Source organism: Adiantum capillus-veneris, chromosome 8 (genome assembly GCF_014529385.1).
Source record: "Adiantum capillus-veneris isolate H3 chromosome 8, ASM1452938v2, whole genome shotgun sequence".
Classification (NCBI taxonomy): Eukaryota; Viridiplantae; Streptophyta; class Polypodiopsida; order Polypodiales; family Pteridaceae; genus Adiantum; species Adiantum capillus-veneris.
The window spans coordinates 28332735-28349047 of record NC_140938.1 but is presented as its reverse complement, the minus strand read 5'-3'; the positions used below and the strand labels follow the sequence as shown (position 1 = coordinate 28349047).

General features: G+C 40.7%; 1 protein-coding gene across 1 annotated transcript; it reads right to left on the bottom strand.

The window, feature by feature from the left end:
* Positions 1-5129: 5129 nt before the first annotated feature.
* On the bottom strand, positions 5130-6867 carry LOC147451861 (auxin-responsive protein SAUR78-like). Its single transcript, XM_086518843.1, has one exon. The coding sequence runs from the start codon at positions 5890-5892 to the stop codon at positions 5368-5370; it is 525 nt and encodes a 174-aa protein (XP_086374969.1). The 5' UTR covers positions 5893-6867; the 3' UTR covers positions 5130-5367.
* Between the last annotated feature and the right edge of the window lie 9446 nt (positions 6868-16313).

Sequence of the window (16313 nt, the reverse complement as noted above, 5' to 3'; positions counted from 1 at the left end):
TAATGTGCTAGTCATCATTGACGCAACTATTCGGCACAATATCAGTGTGGGGGAATATTTGAATGTCTACAATCTCTTGAAAAACAATACTGGAGTTGAGCGCCTCCCATACTCCCATTGTTTGCTCCCATCTTCTGTATGGAAATTTCATTGACAAGCCTTGCTTTGCAATATGGTATCTATATACCAATTTTCACCAGTAATAGAGCATTTGATGTGGCATAAGTGTGGCCATAGAAGAATCTCTCTTGTTAGGGAAGCTCTCAAGATAAACACTCTGCTACTCTCTGCATATAAAAGCTTGCTAAGATCCACATGGATAGCTTCCAAGCCGCATGTAAAAGATTCCATTGACTCCCACTGTGCAAAGTTAGATGGAAAAATGTATGAAAGGAAAACACAACAAATTATGCATAGTAACCTAAGAGGTAAAAGCATAAATGGTACAATCCAAAACATGTAAATAGAGACAGAACATGTACAATTTTCAAGAAACCTAGGTTGAGGCAAAGACATATTAATCACCAACAAAGAAGTTATATACACATGTTGTACCTTTGTTAGACACTTGCCATCTCGAGTTTGCTTAAAACCCATGATCTTCCCCTTCCAATGATGTGTCAGAGAAGCCATATGTTTGCTTGATACCTTGTGTAAACTGCATGAACTTAGCTGCATTTTCACCCACATAAAGAATTTGCAGTCATGATAGCAAGCAAAGAACCGCTATCGTCTTGCACATTGTTGCAACTTATTGAGTCAATAAAACTCTCACGTTGACAAGCACCCAAAGAAGCCATGGAAGCAATGCAACACATGCTATGACAAAAATGAAAATTAGTTCATATACACAATTTTTATTAGTGTGGCATACCAAGAAATGCTAAGATGTATACAAAGACATATAATGACACTGCTACAAATCTCTACATGCAAGATGGAAACAAAAACTAGTATGTTGAGTGAGCAAAGATACGAGAACATTGGAATTAGGAATGAAGCTCACCGTTCTTACCAACACATATGCTGAAGAAGCCTAATAATCTTACCCAACAATGCTCCAATGCCAAATCGCCAAAATGATGTGGATGAGTGAGGGTAGATAATTTTGGATCTAGATGAGGAACAAGGACCGAGGAAGGTGTTGATGAAGATACTCAAGAAGCAGCTACTGCTTCAGATCTATACCTTCCTATAGAGGTTTGAAGGTGAGGTTGAGTGATTAGTCTCATTTTCACTCCTAGATGAGGAAGAAGGACCAAAGAAGGTGTCAATGAAGATACTCCAGAAGCAATCGTGTTGCAGATCTGTAGCTTTCCATAGAGGTGTGAAGGTGAGACTGAGTGATCAATGGAGAAGGGAGGTGTTTATAAAGATACCGTAGAAATATCCAATGCTATAGATCTACAAATTTATGTAGAGGTGTGGAAGGTGAGGCTGAGTGATCAATGGAGAAGGGAGGTTTCAAACCTCTGTTGCAAGAGGTATTTGGAGGGAAAAGTGGGCTTGAAGAAGGAGACGTAGGTCTCATAGAGAGAGAGAGAGAGAGAGAGAGAGAGAGAGAGAGAGTAGATGAAGCAACCTTAGAGAGAGTAAAGAGGAGAGAGAGAATGTCATCACATTTTTTGAAAGACCCCTTTTTAGGGAGGGAGGGGGGGGGTCAATAGCCTCTAGAGAGAGAAAGAAAGAGTGGGTTTTTACCCTAGCTTTATGGAGAAAGGTTCAAACTTTCTTATTTTCTCATTTCATTAATAAAGAAAAGAGCCCTCCACCTCTAGGCCTATAAGTTTGACCACTTACTTTTAGAGCTTGCCACACCCACCATTTTAGTCCACATGGTAGTCCCCCATTTGCTCATTCCTTAATCTCATTTTTAATCCCATGGCAAATAAAGAGGCCCTCCTATACCCCATTCCCTTCCTAATGATCTAGCTTAGGAGGCCATTTTCATGGAACAGTTGGTTGGGTTGTTTTCACCCTCTTTAGCTTGTTCATAATTGGTGCAATGTAGACACTCTCCCTAAGTTTTAGATCTTCATTTAGCAGTCTCTCCCAAGGGGTGGCTTGCTTGTAGATCTCGGTAAGCTTGTAGATCAAGCCACCACTAGCTGCATGATTTATCTACAATAAATCTCCGTGGTGGCGGCTTGCTTGTAGATCTTGTTAAGCTTGGTGGCCCTTGGAATGCCTAGAAATGGCCCGGAAGCAGTCTCTTCTGGAAACCCCATCCTAAAGACATTTACCAGAGAATGATGCATAAGAAGAATTGGTCTAGCCCCCTTAACACTAGGTTGGTAACCTAATAGGACATAAAAGTGTCCTTTCAGGGTTTTGAAAAAAACCTCCAAAACCATAGTAGATCCACTCATTTTGTAAAATCCTTTCATGAGGTTATAGTTCAAGGCCTACTACACATGGAAAATATAAGAAACTTGTAAAATTTCTCATCTTCTGGTCACACCAAGCCTCCAAAGTTGATGGACCAGTACATTTTCATCAAAACAGTCATTTCTTATGTTTTGTTGCATAAAAATAAGATTAGGGATTTTTGTAGGATTTGAGATAAATTCCCTAGTTAACGTCAATGGGTTGGTGATCAGAACATATGATTGCTTCTCACTCACTATTTTTTGTTTTGCCAAAAGAAATAGGTACAAAAAAGTTGAATTTTTACCATTCTGCAAACCTATCATCAAAGTTTCTATAGCCACGCTCAATACAAATAATATATGCATGTTTTCTTGGTTCCCTATTGTCCCTTAGGTTCATAAGGAGCCATGGAGCATGTCAAAAGAATAATACATCTCTTACCAAGGGGAATCTTGGGGACAAAGATGAAGTGCTAAATACAGCAAACATGAAAAAATTGGGTTCAACATTATGAGTTGTAGAATCCCATAGAAACTATTCAATATCTAGCCCAATTTGATCCTTATTACTAGATATGATTACTACCTACAAAATGCATGTAGTTGTCACAAGAAACTAACAATATTGAAAAAGCTACACTTGATATACTAGAATGTTTCGTTTTCTTCTATAATTGAAAAAATCAACCATCGTTGTCTACTATGCAAAATAGGGTATTAGGTGCCCCAAAACTCAAGGAATATTAGCTTTATGTTACAATATGAGACATAGAAAATCAAAACTGCATTTGGATATCATGAAAGCCACCAAAAAATCCATAGAAGAGCTAAAATTGGCTAAAAAACAGGATTTGACAATTTTTGTAATTTGGTCATAACTTACAACTTTAACATTTATTTCTCTCTAGAAGCATCAGGACATGTTGAGGACTACTAAAGATAGTTCTCTAGCATTATAGACCTCACAAACATGAATTCTAGAGTGGTATAGTTGCAAAAAGTTGAAAAAAGCCAAAAACAGGACCCGTTTTTTCACATAGTTTAGGTTGTGAAATGTTGTGCAAGGACAAGGTTAAAGATGGAATTGATATTCCAAAAAAATGTCGAGTTTTTTCCAGCTCATGAGACAACTTTCTAGACATATAGCACCTCAAAATCCATTTTGAAACTCTTGACATAATTCAAGGAAAATGGTAACTTAACAGGACATAAAAGTGTCCCATTACCAACCTAGTGTTAACAAGATATGGAAAAAACAATGGCCGGAGGAAAGGTGGGTGCAAGTAATGAAGAACATCTGGAAGCCAAAGGTTCCGCAACACATGAAGGTATTTTTGTGGAAGGTAATTTGGGGTGCTCTACCGACGTGGGTGAAGATTTAGGAAAGAGGGATTGGTCAGATCGATGCTTGGGATGCAGGTTGGCTAGTGAAGATCTGGCTCACCTCTTCAAGGATTGCCCAACTATCAAAGGCCTCACAGGGAAAAATATGTAAGTGGGTCCAAAGAACATGGAAATTGGTTTTTACAAGACTGATCTTTTCCTTGGATGGAAGAATTCAGGTGGTCCTACTATCCTCATCAGCACTCAAATCGTCAGGTACGTCTTCTTACAGAATGTATGGCAGACAAGGAACCGCCGCGTGTTTGAAGGAGGTCTTGAAGTGGCAAGCTTCGCAGAAATTATACAAGAGAGCAAAGTGCTAATATGGACGCTCGGATGCAAGCAACACTTGGAGGATTGGTCTAGGACTACTTGTGCCTTGTTGATAGTAGAGGACATGCATAGGACGGGGGAAAATCTTGGCTATCGGTAATTAAAAGATCTCAGAAGAACATGATAAGGGACCCTATGTATCAAGGATAAGGGGACGAGTTCGGTGGAATGGCTGCCCTGCCGATGAAATTATGGTCCCTGGATGACGTCATGGCTCAACACAAGCATGACAAGACCTTGTAATTATTTGGGTTGATAAATATAATTCACTCACAATTGTGAGTTTTGCAAAAAAAAGAAAAAAAAGCTTGGTGGCCCTTGTAGGACAAGTGGAGGTGCATCTCTATTTCTTAGCTCATTCTCATGTAGCATGAGTCATGGTCGATGGATCCTTAGCTCCCGTTAGGTGTTACTTAGTGTTGTTATAAGAGGGAGATAGAGAACAATTTATCAAGCCTGGTAGAGAATGTGCAGTTGGATGTGACTAGAAAATTACATATGCACAATCATACTATTTTGCAGATCTATTATCTTCTTGAAAAATGCAAAGCTAAGAATTCTACTCACTTCGACTTTGCCAATGCAATGTAGACACTTTGAGTAGGCTTTGGATCTTGTCTTTCCCAAGGAGAGGCACTCCATGACCTCTCCTTCGGCGTGCCTCTCCTTGGGAGATTGATTGTAGATCAATCTCTTACTAGGGAAACTGATCCCTTGAGATTGATCTACAATCTCTCTTAAATAGTGCTTGCTTGTAGATCATGGTGCGCTTGGTGGCTTGATCTACAATCAAGCCGCTACTACGGAGATTGATCTCCTAGGATTGATCTACAATCAATCTCCTAAGTGGCGGCTAGCTTGTAGATCTTGGTAAGCTTTATGAGTTTTGTAGAACAAGTGGAGGTGCATCTCCTACTTCTAAGCTCCTTCTCGTGTAGCACATTCTTCGCGATCGGTGGGTCGCTAGGTGTTACTTGATGTTGTTACAAGAGGGAGACAGAGACCAATTTACCAACAATGATTTTAAAGGACGGCTGAAAATGGAATGACTTTATGTCTGATACTGAAAATAGAACACAATAACAAGTGCACAAAATTATGGTAGAATCTTGAGTTACAAGCTAAACCATGTTATTTCTAGCACGAATCAAGATTGCACGTGGCAACGTTAGTCTGGAGCGTTAAATTGGTGCCAATTATAATCAATCAGAGGAGATGATCGATCTGCAATCTCTTGATGCTGTTTAGGGCAGTTTCGGTCATTAGGAGAAGACAAATAGCGTTAATTTTCATGGCGCAACAGATGTAGCATACTGATAGAGGAGCCATCGCTAGGCATGTAAAGCTCCGCGAGCTCATGAATGGAGTCTGTGCTTTGCAGCGCTGGGTCGTCACTCTCCAGCATCCAAAGCATGTGCTCAAACAAAACCACCTCACACCCTAAGGTGATCCCTAAGCTTTGATTGATTCCACTTGTCTCTGACCTCTGCTGCAATGCTTTGAAGAGAGGATGTTGCAAGAGCCTTGCATGCACAGCATAACGCCGACGTGCCTTTCCTACGAATACGACGGAAAAACCCTCTGGTACAGTGCTTCCGCGGCCGCCCTGGCTAAATGACGAGCTTGCAGCTGCGCTGTTGGCATTGTCTACATTGCAAGTTTCCATGTCGGTGTCATCGTTTTCCATGTCCATGTCGTAGCTCCCGTAATATGTGTGCACCTTACCAACTTTTGAAAGGCTTTGCCACTTCTTCACATAGCTCTTCATTCTTGTCATCTTCATTGCTGATGCTGCCGGGATCGACATGACTCTGGCTGTGGCAGCGATGATGACTACGTTGATGATGTGAGAGGCAGTATTTTGACACTGGATCTAGGTTGTATATCTATACACGTGAAAAGCTAGTGAGAGTGATGATGCAGAACCCAACCTGAATAGATGGCCCATTATTGTGTTTATGAGGAAGGGAATGTAAATTAGTCATTTTGACAGTGTGTAAGCAGAGGCAGAGAGAGAGAGAGAGAGAGAGAGAGAGAGAGAGAGAGAGAGAAGCAGCAGCAAGAAGGGACATTAGTAAGTGTACGCGTGTGCTTATATAGTATAGCTAAAGCAGGGTGTATGATTAACATGGGTGACAACTACCTCTGTGTGTGTGTGTGTGTGTGTGTGTGTGTGTGTGTGTGTGTGGGGGGGGGGGGGGCAATATTTCGCGTGCAAGAAGGCAAGGGGGAAGAGGCTCCTGAATCCTGACTACCCAACTTGTGGGCTGCTGACAAGCTACTCATGTCTCAACCACCTCTCGCACGCCATTCGCCCATCAATCTGCACACACACACACACACACAGTGGCGCACACTCAATCTCTCTCTCTCTCTCTCTCTCTCTCTCTCTCTCTTGCGAGTACGTTTGCGCCAAGCCTTATATATTCTATATAACCAAAAATAATAAATCTCCATCCTCTGGGCTGTACAGAGCGAGCCATAAGTGTACGAGGTCCCATTCTCACCGAACTCTCCATTACACCCAGCTGCACACACACTCGATCTCTCTCTCTCTCTCACCCCCTCAATCTCCCGGTAGCCCAATTATCACTCTAAATTCTGTTTCTCTCTCTCTCTCTCTCTCTCTCACACACACACACGCGCACGCACACAGCGTTGTGTTGTGTGTGTGTGCAGAGAGAGAGAGAGAGAGAGAGAGAGAGAGAGAGAGAGAGAGAGGAAACTATGGTAGCGAGTTTGTGTGTGAGAGTTTGGGAAGGTGGCCAGAGCCAGCCACGTGAAGCTGCCAGATTGCCAATGCAGGATGTATGTGGTTGAAACTTGAGAGAGAGAGAGAGAGAACACCGTATATCCATGTAATGAGAGAGAACAACGTTTTTTAAGTGTTGACCGTAGGCGGAGCAATCCAAGAGGCCTCTAGACTCTGAAATGTTTTAAAGCCGAGTGAGTGGGCCCAAGAGGTTGAGGGATCAACTCCCATGTACATAGGAGAAACCAAACAATGGGTATAAACTTTAGGGTATAACCCTCAAACTCTGTGGGCCGGTCGAGATCAAGATACCACGAGAGAGAGTGAGAGAGAGATTGATTTAGCATTTGAGAGCAAAAAATGATATAAATGTATCATTTCCTAATCTCCAAAGCTTTGAAAAAGCCCTAAGGCCTTTGGTAGAGTGGGCACTTGGAGGTCAGAGAGAGAGAGAGAGAGAGAGAGAGAGAGAGAGAGAGAGCGCAATATAAACAAAGCAATTGCATCCTTCAACCCCCTCCTTGAGCACAATGCAACAACAAATAGTTGTTCTCTTGTTTGGGATGGTTTGTATAAGTCTATACACCTAGTCCTCTTTCTTGTAAACAATAAAGATTCTTGCACAGCATGTGTATCACATACGCACCTCCTAATAAATAATCTCACCACCAACAACACTAGATCCCTACTAGATCCCTACAGCTCCAAAGGTAACACCACATGACAAGCTCTTCTTGAAAAAGGTATATGCTCTATTTTGCAACTAGAGCCACTGAATCAGTGTTCGCGAAAAATCATTTTCACAAACATACAAAAAACCTTCCAAGACAAATCTGAATCGGAAATTTTACAATACTAAGCAATATTTCTGCAAAATTACACTATTTTCCATGTATTTTAAGCGGAGTTTTCTCCTTCTTGCCCTCCCCGCAACCGGCTACTTTGATTTTGCAACCGGCTCAAGGCAAAGCTGAGGCACACTTTTCCCGAACAGTGCATTGAATAACTAGAGTGTTTCTAACTTAAATCTTTAGTTTAGGACAAGCACATTCTCTCCAAAGTCACTTTCCATTGTGAGACTTTGAGCCAGTTCACGTGTCCGGTGGGCTGCCAACATGTTAGCAACCTGTAGAGCCGGGTAACGTTTGATTCACATGTGAAGCGAAGTGCAGTAGCGAGATGGTGAGCGATGGGATTTTTTTTTTTTGAAAAGGGAGAAGAAACACCCAACGAGAGTAAACCCCAACGCTTTTTGCCAAATTTCTTGATTGTGGATTTGTCTTCTTCTATGGTTGCACTCTTGCTCCACCTCCAAGGGTAGGAGCGGGCTCGCAACTACTGCACAACAAGTTTGCAAGAAATTTTTGAAAACTCTATACATGGACCTGAAATGTTTGCAACAAGTTGCACACATGTTCGTAGCCACACGCGCATGTGAACTGGCTCTTTATATGATTCCTGAGAATTTGGACAATGCATTCACTACCCACACTATTTTGCCATAAAAGCTCACAGGATTGTGGGAGGATTGTACTAAAAGCAAGAGAAACAAGTGAAAGGGTCACGACGGCTTTCAAAAACAATAAGAAAGTGATAAAATTATTAGGTTGAATTAAACTAGTATCAATGTTTGGAAAAGGATTGCCTCAGCGTAGTCTTAAGCCGATTGAAATCGAAACTAGGTAGCTACAAACCATGGTAAACGAAAGAAAAACCGATGAAATATGTGAGAGTGTCGTCCAAAATTTTTGCAAATCTCAAAATTTTTGCTAGTATTTCAGGTTTGCTTCTTTGTGAGGAGGAAACTCGATTAGCAACAGCTGCTTAGTAAAAGAGACTTTCTCGAGCGTTAACATTGATTAGAATCAAGCTATAAAATGCAAGAAATGTAAAGCCATGTGTGTGAGTGTGTATATAATTTATTAGAATTATGCAAGGTGAAACTTCACTTTAGCATTCTAAAACAATAGAATGCAAAAAAAAAAAAAAAACCAATGTGTGTGTAAAATTTACTAAAATTATGCAAGGTGAAGCTTCACTTTAGCATTTTAAAACAATCAAATGCAAGAAAAATAAAGACATATGAGGATATGAAATAAAAGGTAAGTCTCCATCATGCACTGAAAACAATGAAAGTCTCCCTAACCCAACACAATACTAAGGGTTTCTTTTAAAAAGCCAAAAAGGGAAACATCCTTTTATTACAAAGAGTATTTTTATGTGTAGTGACCCCAAAGAGTGGCCGGCTAAGAAAGATAGGTAAGTCTCTATCATGCACCGAAAACAATGAAAGTCTCCCTAACCCAACACAATACTAAGGGTTTCTTTTAGAAAGCCAAAAAGGGGAACATCCTTTGATTACAAAGAGTACTTTTATCTATAGTGACCCCAAAGAGTGGCCGGCTAAGAAAGATAATCATAGTGCTCCTTCTAGGAAGGAGGAGGTCTAAATATTTTGAGCTACCCATACAATCTATACTATATATAATTGAGCTTAAACTTTTAAAGAAAGGAGAGGGCATCCGGGTGTCACTCTCTCCTTCGTTTCAAAAACCTTAAGAAACATTTGGTTTGAAATGTAAAAGTAAAGAGTAAGTAGCAAGTACTCTCATGGTAGAAAATGAAAAGACTTAAAAAGACTTAGTTCAGTCTTTCCTTCATTTCAAAAACCTTAAGAAACATTTGGTTTGAAATGTAAAAGTAAATGGTAAGTAAAAAGTACTCTCATGGTAGAAAATTAAAAGACTTAAAAAGAGTTAGTTTTGACTTCCCATTTGTAAAAGTCACAATACTTAGTACTATATTTATTATTTAAACTTTTTAGTAAGGCCATTGAGTTTCACTCCGGTCTTTAATTTTGAAGGGTGATTACTTTTGTTTTTGTAAAGGGTAGCTCTACTTTGCATTTTGAAAGTCATAAAAAACATCGAGCATTATATAGTATGGACGTGGTTAAATGGGATTAAGGGTGGAGGTGATAGATCATGACATGCATGCGATGTAGACCATGCGATCGACATCTAAATTTTTGCAAATCAATTTGCATTTACAATGTAATGCATAAGAGTACCATGATCTTCAGTGAAAGCATGTAAGCGTGGTGGTTAGAGCCCATGCCTTGAATATGATAGGGCGTGGCTTTGACGTGCAAGGTGTGAAACAATTTTGACTAGCTCAAATTTACTTGCTGGTTCAAATTTACTTTTTCACCTTGAATTTACTCAACAATCCAAATTGGACGGTCTGAATGACCCCCAATGTCGATCCCATTGGGATGTGCCCCGGTTAGATTGTGCAAAGCAAAAAAAAACTCCCTTTTTCTTTTTAGCCTTGAAATTTATACTTGAGCTTCAAAAAATGTAGAACTTTCAAAGATTTCACGCATTGAATAAGGTTGAGCTAAAATTTCGCACTTGGCATCTTCATGTATAATTTTCCTTCTAGCCCCGAAAATGTACACATTGCATGTTGTAGCTTTGCACAAAGGGTTAGAGTCGAATGATCTCAGAGTCGATTGGTGCTACCTACACCTTATGTGGCACATCATGAGCGTGCGCGCGCGCACACACACACACACACACACAGGGTTTCTCGAATAGGACCTGCCAAAAAATATTTTTTTTTATCAAAGAAATCTAAAAATAAAAAATTGCAGAATAAAACAAGCTTTTGAATTTTATATTGAAATTTGAAGAATTGATAGTATTGACAGTAAAACTTACAAAATTTAGTCAATTTTCTTCTTTGGTAAGCTTGAAATCTAGCAAACAAATTTGTAATTTTAGTGGCAAAAATATACTAAACCTGGCTTATTGCAAACATTGGGAATCTCAAATAGCCCCAAAATAGAAGAGCATGATAGACGTAGAAAAGTTGAATACCCAATACATCCACGATCACTCTCTCACCACCCCGAGCACACCTATTGAAAGTCACCCTTTCATGGGGCACTGGTGTGTGTTAGAGAGAGAGAGAGAGAGAGAGAGAGAGAGAGAGAGAGAGAGAGAGAGAGAGATGAGCCCTAGAGGCATCCATGTGTTACTTAAAAGGTTACTCTACTTTTCCTTTTGAAGGCCATAAAGAAACTCCAGCCCTCAAATTTAATACTTTTATATCTATACTACTTCTTTATTGAGCTTGAGAAATCCTCGAGCACTGAATCCTTCCACGGATCAAAAAGTGCTCTCTCTCTCTCTCTCTTGCGCGTGGGTGAACCACCACTTTTTTCAGGACTGTAGAACCTCACAGGTATCGACAATCGAGATGGCTGTCACCACTATTTCCATGTCACTACTCGTTAGGGAGCATGAGGTTGGCAAATTGACTTGCGAGAGAAGTTAGAACTACAACGCCACAAGTCTAGGGCTCCTGGTCCCAACTCGCTAGCTACAGCTCTTGCGCACGCATGTGTGTGTGTATTTGTGTGTGTGTGTGTGTGTGTGTGTGTGTGTGTGTGTGTGTGTGTGTGTGTGTGTGTGTGTGTGAGAGAGAGAGAGAGAGAGAGAGAGAGAGAGAGGGATAGAGAGCACTCGCGTCCAACCTCCATGGCATCTGTGTTAGTTCCCTTCCAGCACTTCTCCTCTGCATGTGCGACAAGATTGACCTTGCGACTATGCTTTTTGGCCTTTCATTTCTTAGCTCCCTGCCACACAAGTGGTGTCATCGATGGCTTCTCTCATTGCACCTCCCTCAGCTACGCAATGGATGTTAGGGGCGAAGGAGGTCCTTCCTACACACTCACAACATGTCTTCCATTGGAATGCGTAAGCGAGAACTATTTAGTTTGCAAGGAAAATGAAACCAATTTTGTTACCTTTCCAAGCAAATAGACACATGCTTAGAAGTGGAAGCAAGATAGGCAAGTCTCTATGTGTTACCACGATAGAAAGATCGGGCCCTGTTGGTATAGAAAGCCCTTAAAGAAAAAACTCATGTAATGAAGAGCAAGTTTAGACTCTGTTGGGATCTGCGGTGTCTTTTGAATACCTTGGAATTGTTTACAAACTATGAGCTTAATATTTAAGTGAAAAACCAAGTTTGGTGCCTACACGTAGGTACTATCTATAGAAAGGGGAAGATAATTCAAAGATAATAGTAAGCTCGTGTATGTATAAAAGGGAACTGAGTAAAATGGAAAGGGGATTAGGTAAGGTAGAGAGCTAACAAAAAAGATACCTCATATGGCACTATCAATATATGAAAAAATAAGAAGGATGTTGCTATCGGTTATGACAATATGTAAGGGGTCCATGTGAGGCATGGTGACATATTCAAACCAATAGTGAGGCCAATGCATTTTGATACAAGCATAAGAGGGAAAACATATGGCAAAGTAGGTTTGCAATAGTTTAATTAATAATCAAAATGGACTAAATTGTAGCAAAGCGTGGATGTGCATGTCCATATAGCCATAAAGATTGAGTACAATCCATCAAATGGATGGTGGCAAGCTAATAAAGTTTGTGTTTATTGCTTATCAAAGTTACTATATTGAGATCAAGATGTACATAGTGTGAGGAAGGTTTAGAATATTCTTGGAATTGCAATAACATGCGTGAATCAGATATGCTGGTGGGAATCTGGGATCTCAATGTTTCACGAAGGATCATAGGCTGTGACTTATTGCATGCCTAAAAAAGAGTAGATCGCTAAACTCTACCATTTGAGGTATGGATTTTATAAAACAATATGCTATTCATAGATATTGACAATATAGTAAGAGCATGTAACCCTCTAAAAATACCCTTTTCTCTTGCATATGTTCTTTCTTTAATCTTCTTTCTTTACTATTAAACAACATAGTTCACAAGTTTCGTAGTGGTTCTTATAAGAATACGGAGACATGTTTTTCTTTTTTTGCGTTACCCATTGCATTGAACTTATTGCAACGATGTAAAGTGAGAGCTTAGGGGAATAGCATGCATTAACCCCTTGGCATTGACATGATATACACCATCAAAAGCTTACTTGGATACCAAAACATGGCCCCTTTATCACAAATGTGGTGACCGCCCATGCCAAGCAAGGTGCTCACATTGAAGCAATCACTCCAACACTTTTGGTGTGTGTGTGTGTGTGTGTGTGTGTGTGAGAGAGAGAGAGAGAGAGAGAGAGAGAGATCTCTCTCTCTCTCTCTCTCTCTCACACACACACACACACACGGAATGTGGTCAACATAAAAAACACTCCTTGGTTTTTCGAACCTCATTGTACACACTACATAAGCAACATTACATAGAGCAAGCCACACCTTTAAGGTGGTGGTCACACGAGGCACAATTATCAATAATTGATAATTGTGTCTACTATGCTTCATTTTGAGAAATTCAATGATCATTGAGCCTACTCCATGGTCGTGCAAAAAGACTAAGCCAAAATTGAACCCACGCTGCTGCCACCTGGCGGTTGAGCTCCAACCATGAGCCGGTAGTTGGCCTTAGATACTCCTCACAACAAAACATCTGCTCTGAATGTGCTACAGCTGCCATGGCCGTGTAACTGGCTCTCTCTCTCTCTCTCTCTCTCTCTCTCTCTCTCTCTCTCTCTCTGTCTCTCTCTCTCTCTCTTAAAGAGGTGCAGACAACGTCATCAACATGCGCAAACTTAAAAAAAGAAAAAAAATGTATAGGTGATAGGCCTTTGCAACTATGCCGATTTTGACTATGCAACTATGCCGCGGGTCACATACTAGTTCTCATCGAGTTACTAAAACTTGGTATGGGAATTGCATGATCCATTCACTAAATATGTTTTTTTTTTGGCTTTCTAAAAAGAAACCTTAGAGATGAGTTGAGTTAGCAATACTTTCAATGTTTTGAGTTATGATTGGGACTTATCTTAAATGCTATTTTGGTTTTAAAATATTGAACTGACCTTTCATTTCAAATCCTTGACATGGCTTGACTTTCCTTGCATTCTATTGTTTTAGAATGCCAAAGTGAAGCTTCACTTTGCATAATTTTAGTATATTACACACACACATAGCGATCGAAAGTGTTCGAAAAAGTCATTTTTCCTAAGTGATCGAGTCTTTTGCATGTAAAGATGCAAAATGGAACTACTAGTAGAAATTTTCAAACCTATAGAATTTTGAATAATTTTCTCATATATTTTATCGATTTTTTCTCCTTACCATTGCTTGTAATTGGCTAATCTCGATTTTAGTCAACTCAAGGCTAAATTGAGGCATACTTGTCTTGAACACTGGTGGCCAAGATTCCTCCTCGCAAAGAAGCAAACCAAAAATACTAGCAAAATTTTTGAAATTTGGAGGATTTTTTATCTATTTTCCTACATATTTGTTCGATTTTTCTTCCGTTTACCATGGTTTTTAACCAGCGAGTCTTGATTTTCAACAGGCTTAAGGCTAAGCTGAGGCAATCCTTTCACAAACACTGATTTCAATTAAACTCAACCTAATGATTTTATCACTTTCTTATTGTTTTTGAAAACCATCGTGAGCCTTTCACTTGTTTTAAACTCTAGCCAATCTATTGGTCACCTTTGAGGCCCCTACCACATTGATACGAGCATGAGGGCACCCGGGCATCAATTTAGCAAAAAGGTGCAGATGACTATGAGGTGCTGCCAAAGGAATGGCCTAGACTACTTGACCAATTTTCCAAGTGCGTTGCCATTTGCAACAACTAGCGCGAGAGACATGGCGATAAGGTTTGAACTGTGACGGGCAACGCTAGAGTCGAAAAGTCTACCATCTGACTAAAACCCATTTAATGTAAGGCGAGGATAGCTTTTTATATGTGACCTTGTGTGATGCCAAGGTTGCTCGCCACAATTCTACAAAGGTGTTGGGCACCCGTCCCAATGCGACACGGCCTTGAGGCAAGGAGGGACAATAGTACATTCAAGGGAACACACACACACACACACACACACACAAACACCCCCACCCCCAAAAACACCACCCCCCCCCCCCCCCCCCCCCCCCCCCCCCCCGGGCGGGGCAAAGGGGACCATAGAAAGACAAACACATCCAACACCAAGAGAACACAACCCTGTATGGATGTTTCTTACTTCATGCACATCTATTCTCAAAAGGAACATGTCTCTTTGGACGCTTTTGACCCTAGTGTTATCTTTCTTTGGCTTTTCCCTAGCCAATTTGCAACTTGCATCACTTTTTGTGGAAACATGGATAGTACTCAATGGTCTGAACTTTGAAGAAAGGAAGTGTGGGCCGTGGCCCCTTAACATTTGGGGCATCTTTTCACCATTCTGACGTCCTTTCCATACAAGTGACGATCGTGCTCCCCTTCTCTTGGACATGGGCCTCATACTAATTTATTTCCCTGCACATCTTACTTTGGGGTCTTGTTCCCACACAAGAGCACAATACATCTCACCATCTCTTTATACATAGATAACAAGGAAAAGATTTCCATCACTCCAAAATCCTCCCCTTCACAATCTCTAAAACTTTCCATTACATTGCCCAAGGTTTCAACTTGCAAGTCCTCACCTCCCAGGCATGTGATGACCTATAACCTTCGGTATCAATATGGTCAATCTATACACTACTAGGCATTCAAAGGCTTCTTGACGCAAGTCTAAGCAACACTATGTGGTATCACAGTAAGTAACGATATGGGGTTTGATGTCTATATCAACACCTACTACAACCCAAATTTCAATGCAAATTTTGGAATTGATTCTTTTTTGGGAATTACTACGGGCTTTTTTGAACTTGCGGTAACTTTGAAAGATCAAGAAGACCTTGTTTCATCATGTAAACCACCTCCCCCCCCTTCCCCAATAAATTAAAAAAAAAGAACACACACACACACACACATTGACACACAAACATACACCAAACATTCTACTTACCCACAAAACATTATTACTATCATTAGTCAATATTACTTTTAAAAAGGTGTGTGTGTGTGTGTGTGTGTGTGTGTGTGTGTGTGTGAGAGAGAGAGAGAGAGAGAGAGAGAGAGAGAGAGAGGGAGGGAGGAAGAGAGAGAAATAGTGGTTGAGAGAGAGGGGAAGAGTGTAGAGAAAGAGAGAGATAGGGATGGATAGAGATTTAGGTAGAGAGAAGAGAGATAGAGACCCAAAGGAGGTGAACTTAGAGTCTTTACACCATAAATTTCTAATCACTCTCCAAAAACATGGGCATCAGTCGACTCGAAAGAGACCTGAGAGCTTCATGGCAATAGCAGCTGTAGAGCTTAAACCCTAGGCCAAGCAAAGCTAGGGTTAGCGATGGTAAGCTAATAGTCATGTCTATCGTGTCTTCACCCCCTCTAGTAGGGGGGGGGGGGGGGGGTGTCAATTGAACCTTACCCCACTTCTGCCCCCCATCATGAGAATGTATGGCGCACTTCCAATCCGCTCCCACACAGAAGCCTACTTAGCCAAAAACTCTCCCCTCCTTTCCAAGCAGGCCGTCAAACCTTTTCACCCAACGGCTATTTCAGCATCTACATCAAGATGTCCCCTTTCAGCTAACAGGA

Excerpts from the sequence above, each read along its gene's own strand:
- LOC147451861 (XM_086518843.1), bottom strand. The coding sequence starts at position 5,892 with ATGTCGATCCCGGCAGCATCAGCAATGAAGATGACAAGAATGAAGAGC.